This window comes from Scyliorhinus torazame, chromosome 1 (assembly GCF_047496885.1).
Source record: "Scyliorhinus torazame isolate Kashiwa2021f chromosome 1, sScyTor2.1, whole genome shotgun sequence".
Taxonomy (NCBI): domain Eukaryota; kingdom Metazoa; phylum Chordata; class Chondrichthyes; order Carcharhiniformes; family Scyliorhinidae; genus Scyliorhinus; species Scyliorhinus torazame.
The window spans coordinates 145,381,968-145,394,387 of record NC_092707.1 but is presented as its reverse complement, the minus strand read 5'-3'; the positions used below and the strand labels follow the sequence as shown (position 1 = coordinate 145,394,387).

The following is a 12,420-nucleotide window of genomic DNA, read 5'->3' as shown; positions in this document are numbered from 1 at the left end:
CAGGTGGCGAAGGTAGTCAAGAAGGCATACGGCATGTTTGCCTTTATTGGCTGGGGCATTGAGTACATAAATTGGCAAGTCATGTTGCAGCTGTATAGAACCTTAATTAGGCCACACTACCAGAGTATAGTGTTCAATTCTGGTCGCCACACTACCAGAAGGATGTGGAGGCTTTAGAGAGGGTGCAGGAGAGAATTACCAGGATGTTGCCTGGTATGGAGGGCATTAGCTATGAGGAGCGATTGAATAAACTCGGTTTGTTCTCACTGGAACGACGGAGGTTGAGGGGCGACCTGATAGAGGTCTACAAAATTATGAGGTGCATAGACCGGGTGGATAGTCAGAGACCTTTTCCCTGGGTAGAGGGGTCAATTACTAGAGGGCATAGGTTTAAGGTGCGAGGGGCAAGGTTTAGAGGAGATGTACGAGGCAAGGTTTTCACACCGAGGGTAGTGGGTGCCTGGAACTCGCTGCCAGAGGAGGTGGTGGAAGCAGGGACGATAGTGACGTTTAAGGGGCATCTTGACAAATACATGAATAGGATGGGAATAGAGGGATACGGACCCCGGAAGTGTAGAAGATTTTAGTTTAGACGGCAGCATGGTCGGCGCAGGCTTGGAGGGCCGAAGGGCCTGTTCCTGTACTGTACTTTTCTTTGTTCTTGTTCTTTGTTCTTTGGAGATGGATATTGTTAGCGTGCAGGGACTCGAAGCTTCCGAAATCGGAGACCTGGGTTAGCGACATGGCTGGGTTTATCAGTCTTGAGAAAATTAAGTTTGCCCTAAGAGGGTCAACGCTGGGGTTCGTTTATCGACTTTCTCGGGGGAAATTAACTGCCAGCAGAGGCAATAATCTAAAGAGAGGTGGGGTGAGGGGGTAGTTAGGCTATTTTCTGTTACGGGTAGAGGGACTTGTTAGGAATGGAAATGATGTATGTACTACGTTTATATTTGGATTTGCTTTCTTTCTGTTATTATAAAATTAAAAATACTTTAATAAAATATTTTTTAAACAAAAAAGTAACGGCAATGTATCTAATGTTCCGTGCTGTCTGTTTGAATGACTACCTTGGACATGAGTTCTGAGTACATGGAATGTGTAACTTAATTTTTTTAAAAACTTGATTGTGTTGTGAAGGTTGGAACCTGAGTGGGCAGAGGCAGCCTCTGAGGTCAAAGGTCAGACTGGCGGAAGAGTGAAATTGGCAGCAGTGGATGCCACAACTAATCAACTGTTAGCTGGCCGGTATGGGGTAAGTGAACATAAGGGTTGACTTTGTGGTAGTAAGTATAACTCGGGCTGTAATTAGTTTTAATGTTTGGAACAAATTTTTTAAAAAAAAATTTTTTTTAAGTGCTTCAGTTCTTCAGATTTCAGTATTAGTGTGCAACATTGCTGCATGATTGAGTTTTACTTGTGTAAGTGATGGCAAATTCTTCCGTCAAATAAAAATGGTGCTGAAAATAGGATCCTGTTTAGCTGTTGCATATATATTTTTTAATTGTTACGTTTGATAGTTGCACATATTGTAAAATGCTTGATTTTTGTTATGCTCTTTGAGATTTTTTGTTTCATCTCTTACATGCATGGACCATAAGTCAAAATGAATTTCTGGAAGAATATTCTAAATTAGACGTGCCCCGTGTGGAGTTTTCACATTCTCCCCGTGTCTGTGTGCGTTTCACCCGCACAACCCAAAGATGTGCAGGTTGGGTGGATTGGCCACGCTAAATTGTCCCTTAATTGGAAAAAAATAATTGGTTACTCTAACTTTATTTTTTTCTTATTAGATGGGCCATCCAACAGTTTTTTTTCAAGTTCTCAAAAAAAAAATGTTTCTAGTAATCTAATTTATACCGCACCTTTTTGATTTTCAACTAATGTGTTTTACTGTTGTCATGTAAAAGTTGCAATGATTCTGCCCCCCAGATCCGTGGATATCCCACCATTAAGATATTCCACAAAGATGAAGATACCCCATTTGACTATGAAGGTGCAAGATCAAAAGGCGATATTGTTGCTCGTGCTCTTGAGTTGTTTGCTGAAAATGCGCCATCTCCAGAATTGCATGAGGTGAGGAGTAGACTGCAAAGTCGATGCAGCTGTTTCTAGAATCATACTCTTGTTTCACACCATCCGGGCCTGGGGCCTTCCCCACCTGCATTGCTCCCATACCCTCCATCACCTCCCACCAATCCAATGGGCACTCCCAGCCCGTCTACCAGGTCCTCCTCCACCTTTGGGAACTCCAGACTATCTAAAAAAACCACCTCATTCTCTCCACCTCGGCTGGGTGGTCCGAATCATATAGCCTCTTGTAAAAGTCCTCAAATACGCCATTCACCCCCACCGGGTCTCAGACCATGTTCGCCCTCCTACCCTTCACCTTTCCGATGTTCCTCGCCTCCTCCTACTCCCTGAATTGGTGTGCCAACATCCTACTCGCCTTTTCCCATCCCCCCCCCCCCATCAGCCAATACGAGTCCAGGTCCAGGATCTTCCCCGGCCTGCGTCACGCAACCCTCCAGGCCTGCCCTCGGATGGCCACCATCATCGAAACCCCTCATCTCATATCATACATCCAACAGCCCTACCCATGTCAGCAGTGTTTCCCCCCCCAAAAAAAAACACACTAATCACCTGCTCATCCCCCACTGCTCTCATGGACTAGCAGGCCCAGCTAGCCTGGCAGCCCTTAATCACTTGCTCACCCCCCACTGTTCTCTCATGAACTAGCCTGGCAGCCCTTGCCAATGACACCAAACATCCTACCTCCCGATGATTCTCCCCCCCCCCCCCCCGCTCACACTCTCCCATGGTGCAAACACCAATAACAGTAAGAAGGAAGGAGAAAAAGGAAAATAACAGGCCCCCATCCCCCCGCTCTCACACTCCCATGGTGCAAACACCAATAATAGTAAGAAAGAAGGAGAAAAAGGAAAATAACAGGTTAGGTGGGTTGGCCATGATAAATTGCCCTTAGTGTCCAAAATTGCCCTTAGTGTTGGGTTATGGGGATAGGGTGGAGGTGTGCGGTTGGGTAGGGTGCTCTTTCAGAGAGCCGGTGCTGACTCGATGGGCCGAATGGCCTCCTTCTGCACTGTAAATTCTATGATAGACATACAGAAAACAAAGGGTGCATTCACCCAGCACGACCCTCCAGCATCTCACCAGAGAACCCTGCAAAAATTAAAACCCCCGCGACCATTGAGGCAGGCGGAGTACAACATCCCGAACTTCACCCCCTTCTTAAAGAGGACCTACTTAACTGTTGGCTCTCTTCTTGGCCAGTTCTGCACCCAGGTCCTGATATACTGGAGCTCATTACATCTGCTCGTCTGCCTGGTCCACCTCCAGATCGGTTCCTTATCAAGGAATCGGTGTAACCTCACCACCATCGCCTTCGGCAGCTCATTTGCCTGCGGCTTCCTCATCAGCACCTATGCGCCATATCAACCTCCAGTTGCCGGTTGAAGCCCACATCTCCACCAGCTTCTCCAGCATTTTGGCTACATAAGAGCCAACATCTGCTCCCTCCATGCCCTCTGGCATCCCCACAACTCTCAATATTCTGACTCCAGGAGCGGTTCTCCAGAGTCTCCACTTTCTCCTTGAGCTGCTTCTGGGTATCCCTGAACATCCCAACTTCGGCCGCCAATGAAGTAAGCTGCTCCTCGTGCTCCCCCATCGTCTCCTCTGGATCGCTCGACTCTGGGTCTCCAACGTCGGCTCTACCCGGTCAATCCCTGCTTTCAGCGGTCTACCATCTTCGCCGGTCCTCCAGAGCTTCCCTCCTCTGCTGGCTGAACTTTTGATTCAAAAAGTCCACCAGATGCTCCATCGACCACTGAGTTGTTAGGGCCGACCCCTTGCTGTCGGCATCTTTCCCTGTATCGCAGGAAGAGTTTTTTGCTCTAGCAGCTCCTTTCTTCTAAAACCACATCTGGTCCACAAATCCATTCACCGGTAAAGTATAGTCTTCCTCCACCACTCCTGCACCTTTTTCCTTCAAATCATTTGCACGTTAATCGGGGAAAAGGACCAACAAAACCACTTTGAGCACCTGTGATGTTGTACAAATTAAGTAATGGCATGATGGGAAAACTGGTCAACTATTTGGTACAATGTAAGAAAAGCTGACCTAGCCATTTCAATGTAACAGACCCCTTTGTAAGACCAATAAGGCTGCCTCCGCATAACCTAAAGCATGAATAAGATCAGAGAATGTCAAGCTATTCCAAAATGCCTGACCTCTGTAATTTCCGATAAGGCTAACTCATCATAACCCAGGGCGGTACGAATAAGACAAGATAAGGAATGGATGAGTCTCCTCCGACCTTTTAATGTTCTATCAAAGGACAAGATAATGGTATGAGGGATGAGACAAAAAGTCTGAGAAAATCAACAGATCAGCAGGTTTATGACATTGCTTCCGTTTCTACTTCCGATCGAATTCCTGCCTAAGCTGTAGTCACGCAATCTTGATAATGATAATGTATAAATACTGAACTGATTTTCTGTAAAAGCACAGACGTGAGTAGGAATCAGCAGTGGTAGTAACTGCTCTCCGACCTCAAGTTTCAGCCAAAACTGCATGCGGTCGTTACGTAAATAAAGCCTTGTTATTTTACCATAACAATCTATTGTTGAATTTTTACCACAGTCAAAGAAGCAGGAAAATATTGACTTCTACACACCAGCTTCCAAATGTGAGACCAGTCACACCATGGCCGTCTCCGGAAGTCAGGATATTTTATATTCATTAGTAACCACCCTGGACCCTTGCAAAATGAGCAGTCAAATATGCTTAGATTTTCAAATGGATTCTGAGCTTGTAAATTGAGTAAGGACCAATAAATTCATACCCAATAATGTGGTTTATTTTTCTTCCTAAAAATAGATTACTGATGAAGGGATCCTGAAGAAGACATGTGATGACCATCAACTATGTATTGTTTCTGTACTGCCACATATCCTGGATACAGGTGAGCTTTAAAGGATAGGAAGAGATTAGTTGGTCAATGAAGCCTGCCATACTGTGGTATTGCAACTTGGCCACATGATGACTCCTTTCTGTCCAAATCAACCAATCTTACGGAACAAACACAAACTGTACCCTCTATGCATCTCTGGTTACATCAACCCTTTGCTGTAAATCTATGCCCATTTGTAAAAAAGAAGGGCTTTAATGTATAAAACTATATTGACCTCCAAAAATATTCAACTTGACCATTGAGACGGTGGAATGTGGCGCAGTGGATAGCACTGGGACTGCGGCGCTGAGGACCTGGATTCAAATCCCAGCCCTGGGTCACTGTGGAGTTTGCACATTCTCCCCATGTCTGCGTGGGTTTCACCCCCACAACCCAAAGATGTGAAGGTTAGGTGGATTGGCCATGCTAAATTGCCCCTTAATTGGAAATAAATAAATAATTGGGTACTCTTTTTTTTTTTAAATTAAAAATTTTTAATTGTAAAACTTGACCATTTAGCTAACTTGGCTACATTTGTTTACAGGGGCTTCTGGACGAAATGAGTATTTGGCAGTATTGACGACTATGGCAAACAAGTACAAAAAGAAGTTCTGGGGGTAAGTAAATTTATTCAAATATTTGTCCAGTATGAAACATCCGGCAGATGTAACCTGTCCACCATCTACAAAGCACAAGTCAGGAGTGTGATGGAATACTCTCAACTTGCCTGGATGAGTGCAGATCCAACAGTGCTCAGGAAACCCGCCATCATCCAGGACAAAGCCCCACTTGATAGGTACCCCATCCACCATTTTAAACATTCACTCCCTCCACCACTGCACCATGGCAGCAGTGTGTACCATCTACAAGATGCACTGCAGGAACTTTTTAAAATTAATTTTCCGGAATGTGGGCATTGCTGGCTAGGCCAGCATTTATTACCCATTCCTAGTTGCCCATGAGAAGGTGGTGGTGAGCTGCCTTCTTGAACTACTCAGACCCCGACAACACCTTCCAAATTTGTGACTCCTACCAGCAGGAAGGGCAAGGGTAGCAGATGCTAGGGAACCCCATCACCTGCAAGTTCCCCTCCCCACACAATCCTGACTTGGAACTACATTGCTGTCCCTTCACTGTCACTGGGTCAAAACTCTGGAATTTCTGAACAGCACTTTGGGTTTGTCTGCACCACATGGACTGTAGCAGTTCAAGAAGATGGCTCCCCTATCTTCACAAGGGCAATTGGAGATGGGCAATAAATGCTGGCCTAGCCAGTGTTACATCAATGATATAAAAAATGTTTTAGATTCAAATATATGTGAACAGTTGAGCTGAATACTGGTGGATGCCTGTCATACTAAGTATGGTGTATATTTGCTAATATGTATTCGTATTTAAATGCCTTGAGTAAAATTGTTTTTTGTATTTATTTTTAGTTGGCTGTGGACTGAGGCAGGTGCTCAAGCAGGACTTGAAGATTCTTTGGGCATTGGTGGCTTTGGTTACCCAGCTATGGTTACAATTAACGCCAGGAAGATGAAATATGCTCTGCTGAAAGGCTCATTTAGTGAACAGGGCATCAACGAGTTTCTTAGGTAATTGTGTGTGACATCAAATCAAATTGTACGTCAGGATGTGCCTTTCTATGTGCTTTACACAATCACATTGCAATTTGTCAGGCAGGCTTCAGTAAGGGTGAGGCGACTGCCACCCACATGCCAAATTGCAGTCAATATTTTACACTGCATGCTCCCTACTGCAAACATTTTCAGAACTCCTGTAAATGGTTTGGAATGAAGCCTATAGGATTAACAAATTTTAGGGGCAGTACGGCGGCACAGTGGTTAGAGCACTGAGGCCTTACGCCACCGAGGTTGCAGGTTCGATCCCGGCTCTGGGTCACTGTTCGTGTGGAGTTTGCACATTCTCCCTGTGTTTGCGTGGGTTTCACCCCCACAACCCAAAGATGTGCAGGATGGGTGGATTGGCCACGCTAAATTGCCCCTTAAATGGAAAAAAAATGAATTGTGTATTCTGAATTTATTTTTTAAAATTAACAAATTTGAGGGCTGTTTCCTGTGGGTTGAACCTCTATGGGGAAATCTGGAAGTAAAGAAAATCCGATCATGGCCGGGGGGGGGGAGGAAAGAGAGAGAGAGAAGGAGAAGGATAGTGTCTCCATCAGAAGCTCCCTACTGTCTGGTATGCTTCCCCTCAAGACCTGGTGAGTACCTCCGGGTATCCCAATACCTCTCTCCCCCTCCCCATCTTCCCTGCCCTCCTCATCCTGGGGCCCCTTGTACTTCCCTGAGTTTCTGGTTCTTGGGACTTGGTCTCTGTGCAGTTCCTCTTCTAGTCACTGTTGCTAAAGAGACTGGAGAGCTGCCAGCCAATCGGATTGGCTGGCCTCTCCCCAAGGCAGGACTACCTTTAAGAGAGGGGTGGAAGTCTTGTCTGATGCTCATTGAGGCACAAAATGGCAGCGATCAGTGGAGATGTTTTTCCCCCTTGGCCCCGCCATCCTACAAATTCAGACAAAGATCTGTATTGCAATTCTGGTACTTGGATTTTTTTTTTCCTGAAATCCTCTTATTTTTACAATATTTTAATTTAAATATAAACTGAGCTGCATAAACTTCCAATTTTATTGCAGGGAGCTATCGGTTGGAAGAGGCTCAACATCTCCTGTCAAAGGAGCGGCATTCCCCAAAATTAACGTGGTAGCTCCATGGGATGGCAAGGATGGTCAGGTGAGTTGTTAACTGAGCAAATTGTTTCAGGTGTGTGTTCTTTTAATTTTAGGTAAATCTGCAGTACTAGCTCTGCACAAGCTCCTTCGATTTGTTTTCACTGGTTGGTCTAAAACCGAGCATAAAGTCTCGGGTTAAGGGGCCAATCATTTTGGACTGAGATGAGGAAAAATTACATCACTGGGGATTAAGAATCTTTGGAATTTACTACCCCAGTGGGTTGTGGATGCTCCATCATTTAATGCATTTAAGGCTGGGATAGACAAAATTCCTTTGTGTCACAGAGAATTGAAAGTGAGTCGGTAATAATCGTCTTGAAGCACAAGATTAGCCAACTGGCCATATGGTCTATTCTTCCTATTTTTTGTGTTTGAACTGTATGTAGTAAAAGTACATTGCCGTAGTGGGTGGAACTAAATGCCACTTTTCTGTCTACGAACTAAAAAAACAGTAAAGTATGATGCTGATCATATGAAGTAAAAATCATTCCGAAGTTCAGTTGTGTATGATTAAATCTGAACTTCAAATAAAAATGTCAAGATAATACAGTGCGAGGGTGGCACAGTGGTTAGCACTGCAGCCTATGGCGCTGAGGATCCGGGTTCGAATCCCGGCCCTGGGATTCCACACTGTCCGTGTGGAGTTTGTACATTCTCCCCGTGTCTGCATGGGTTTCACGCCCACAACCCAAAGGTGTGCAGGCTAGGTGGATTGGCCAACTAAATTGCCCCTTAATTGGAAAAAAAAATTGGGTGCTCTCTTATTATCTTTTTTTTTTAAAAAAATAATACAGTACAACTTTCATTAAGTGGATACAAATATGCATTTGGCGAACTAGCAAGGCTCCTTCAGAGAGTCTTTATTTCTTCCAACTCCATTACTCCCTCCCTAAACAAAAAGTATTGATTTTTTTTCCCCTGTGGGCTAGTGATATGACTTCTCAAAGCTGAGGGAGTCATTAGATTCTTTGTGAGAACACAGGATTTTTAAAAAAAAATTATTGTTCTGCATAAATCGTAAGTCCTAACAAATCCTTTTTAATATTCCTCAGTTGCCAGTAGAAGATGACATTGATCTAAGTGATGTGGATCTTGAGGATTATGACAAAGATGAGCTTTGAGCTGATCGTCTTCCCATGTTTTGGCAGACAGTAACCTTAAGTATTGAACTGATCATCTGTCTGCATTGAGGCCTTGTGTCATTGTTCTAGCTCACTGTATTTCTACTGTGACCTGTAAATATGTTTCCCTGGGTTTTTTTCTATTTAAAGAAAAACAAAATTGAATGTTGCAGTTATGTTTGAAAATTGCCAGCTATTTTAAGTAAACTGATTTACCAGACAGGCAGCCATTTGTCATGCCTGTTCTGCTGAAATGATTATTTGAATGGATTCTTACATTTCTTTTGAGGGGGTGGGATGCAAACCTGCTTAATGCATTTCAAAATATCTCTACATGTATTTGAGCAATCCTTATTCCAAAGAATGTAACCTGTTCTGTATAGAACAAGTAAAATCATGATGATTACACTATTAAATGGGATTGATCATTTAGAACTTTAGATAGTTGACAAACTTTTTTTTCTTGGGAAGGTCGATTTAATGAAATAAATCTGGAGGTTCAAAAAGCTAAAATGAGTTTTCTTGGGAGCAGCAAGAGAGAGATTGGTGATGTGGCTTCCACCCAAAACTATCCCAGAGGCTCCTCTTGACTTTTAAACACACAGCACAATGTCACATGATTGATTCGTTGTTTGACAAAAGTACTCAATACAGTTTTGCTAAAATGCAAATAATGGTAAACATGTATAATGATGGGTATATGCCACAGAATCTGCTTTGTGATAGGCAGCCTTGCAATTAATGACTGAGTACCATCATTATCTAGTACCGTGAAATGTTTACAGCTCTGAAATTTTTTAAAAATATGTTTAGACTTCTGATTTTGTTGAGGATGAAGATTTCATGAATAATCCATTGTGTCTTTCTTTGTATTTGTGTGTATCGGAGAGGTGTGAACTCACTTCATCTATATAAAGTTCTGAGGTTGTTTCCTTTTGCAAGGGATAGTATTAAAGGAAATGTTTAGCATGCATCAACTGTTGTCTTCTACAACCTCCATCAATAGCCATTATTACTTCTGAGAATTGTGTAGGGTAAGCTTATACTTGAAACTACCATTAGACTTCACCATTCTCTCAAAATGCAGAGTAAGTGAAATGTGGAGAAACCATTTTTATCTCTAATCTACACTACCCTCCAAATCAGAATTGCATTTTAATTTGTTTACTGTTGTCTATTTTTTGAATCCTATGGCTGTCAGAAGCCCTAATTTTCAGGAAAATTAGGGGAAAATTTCGAGTTTGAATCTGACACCTGCAGATTTGAGTTGACGTGAACCAAGCATGGCCTTCTGTTTAGTATATCAAACTCTTCTCCTATATGTATGTACACAGAAAAGGAACATAATTCCTAACTTATTCCCCAATCTAAAATTTGAATTCTGAATCGAGCAAAGAAGAGTAACAATGATGGGAAGACAATAGTGCCCAACAGTATGCGCTCAAGGGTGAGGGAGGTGGCTTTGGCGAGGAAAGAAGCTTCCTGCAAGAAGAACATGATCCTTTAGCTCCTGACACTTCATTTAAATATAAAAATGTCTGAACTCTTCCTATTTGGCAACTAACTCATTGTTGATTTTGAAAATTAGTTTTCTAAAACATTGAATGTTACTGGATTAAATAATTATGTTATCTCTGATATGACTAGTGTTTACCTGTGAAAAGAGTGCAGGGTTTGAACCATTCCTTTTCCCGATACAATGGTTTATTTTCTTGAGGCAGGATTTAAAAAAAATAAAATGGCTTTTTGTTCTATAAAACAACGAGTTGGTCTGTTTTTCTCCAAATACATTTCATGCGACCGTTGCTCAAAGTAACTTGAATGATATGTCACTATTATGAGTATATTGTGTAATGTATTATTAATAAGTAGGCTATTTCTTGACAGAAAAGATAGGTGCTCAACCTCTAGAATTAATAGTTGAAGTTGTATGAAGTTTTAATGTGGGTAAGAATTTAAGTTATGCCTCGGGTGTATACCAAAATGAGTTTTGAGGCATTATTTACTAATCTAAGACACAAAACCAAGCCATTAACTTTGATTCTTAATCGTCTATACAGTTATGTAAATATTTATTTCTAAGAGTTTATTCTTCTTGTCGTGCTTAAGATTTGTAACAAAGGAAATTGAACTGCTCCCTTTTCAGATATCCAGTGCTAGCATAAAGCACTTTCAGGAATAGCACAGAACCTTTCATTCTGCTTCAAAATGAGTGCAGTAGTTTTACCCATTTGTGCAGTCTTTGAAAAAGATAAACATTCCGATCTGGGTGATCTGCCTGGGCATTGATCCACTTTTTTATTATGCTAAGTAATTAGGAACTTTGAATTGCTATTTATCCATTTTTGCTCAACTCTATGATCTGCCATATTGCTCTCGTGTGTTTGCATTTTGTTTTTTGCCTTTTTGCCAGTTTATCCTTTTTGCTTGTTTGCATTTTGTTTTGCAAGCATCAATGGATTTTCATGATACGGCACACTTGGTTCACCACTTACTGACTACACACACTGCCTTCACCTTCAACAGGTACAAACTAAGTCTAGCAAGAAACTTTCTGAACTTAATACTGGTGCCTTTTAATCATTTCCCTCCAGTTGCAAGTTGTTTTCTCTACAGTTTAATTATTATGTTAAAGAAATTGGCATGTGGGGCAGCACAGTGGTTAGCACTGCGCCTCACAGTGCCAGGGACCCGTGTTTGATTCCGGCCTTGGGTGACCGTATGTTCTCTCTGCGCCTGCGTTGGTTTCTTCCGGGTGCTCCGGTTTCCTCCCACAATCCAAAATGTTGGCCATGCTAAATTGCCCTTCGTGTCCAAGGATTGCAGGTTAGGTGAGGTTATGGGGTGGCAGGGATAGGACGGGGGAGTGGGCCGAGGTAGGATGCTCTTTCAGAGAGTTGTGCAGATCCAGTGGCCTCCTTCTGCACTGTAGGGATTCTATGACTCCTTCAAATTGTGGGACTCTAAATAAAAGCAAAACTGAACATTCAACTGCAGCTTATAGCCATTTCTTTGTAATCATCGAACTAGAGCTGCTGCTTATTTTATGGCCATAGGACTCTACCTAAATTCATCTCTGAGGAATCTATTATCAGTGCATAGCTTCTCATCTGACATGATAGGGTTAAATACGTGGCTGTTCTTAAGAGCATTAATTAAGTATATAGCTGGTAGTTTTCTAAAACAGGATTTTCTCACTTGATCAGGCTTATATATTCAATGAGCTAGGGCAGCACGGTGGCGTAGTGGTTAGCATTGCTGCCTCGCGGCTCCAAGGCCTCGGGTTCGATCCCGGCCCCGGATCACTGTCCCTGTGGAGTTTACACATTCCCCCTGCTAAATTGCCCCTCAATAGGGAAAAAAATTGGGTATTCTAACTTCATGAGCTGTCTCAGGATTGTCTATGGCTCAGGAGAACTGACTGAAGTTAGATAACTAAATTGACTGTTTAACATGATAAACAGCATGGTTGCACAGTGGGTAGCACTGTTGTTCACAGCTGCAGGGTCACAGGTTCGATTCCCGGCTTGGGTCACTGTGGAGTCTGCACGTTCTCCCCGGGTGTGCATGGATTTCC

At 42.8% G+C, this 12,420-nt stretch overlaps 1 protein-coding gene across 1 annotated transcript in view; it reads left to right on the top strand.

The window, feature by feature from the left end:
* Window positions 1-10,605, top strand: part of pdia6 (protein disulfide isomerase family A, member 6) — a 43,356-nt gene extending 32,751 nt beyond the window's left edge. Inside the window, exons 7-13 of the mRNA XM_072500959.1 lie at window positions 1,138-1,252; window positions 1,930-2,073; window positions 4,901-4,985; window positions 5,518-5,590; window positions 6,410-6,568; window positions 7,627-7,723; window positions 8,775-10,605. Of these exons, the coding sequence (XP_072357060.1) occupies window positions 1,138-1,252; window positions 1,930-2,073; window positions 4,901-4,985; window positions 5,518-5,590; window positions 6,410-6,568; window positions 7,627-7,723; window positions 8,775-8,843 (742 nt within the window). The 3' untranslated portion in view covers window positions 8,844-10,605. The remainder of the gene's footprint in view (window positions 1-1,137; window positions 1,253-1,929; window positions 2,074-4,900; window positions 4,986-5,517; window positions 5,591-6,409; window positions 6,569-7,626; window positions 7,724-8,774) is intronic.
* Window positions 10,606-12,420: the final 1,815 nt, after the last annotated feature.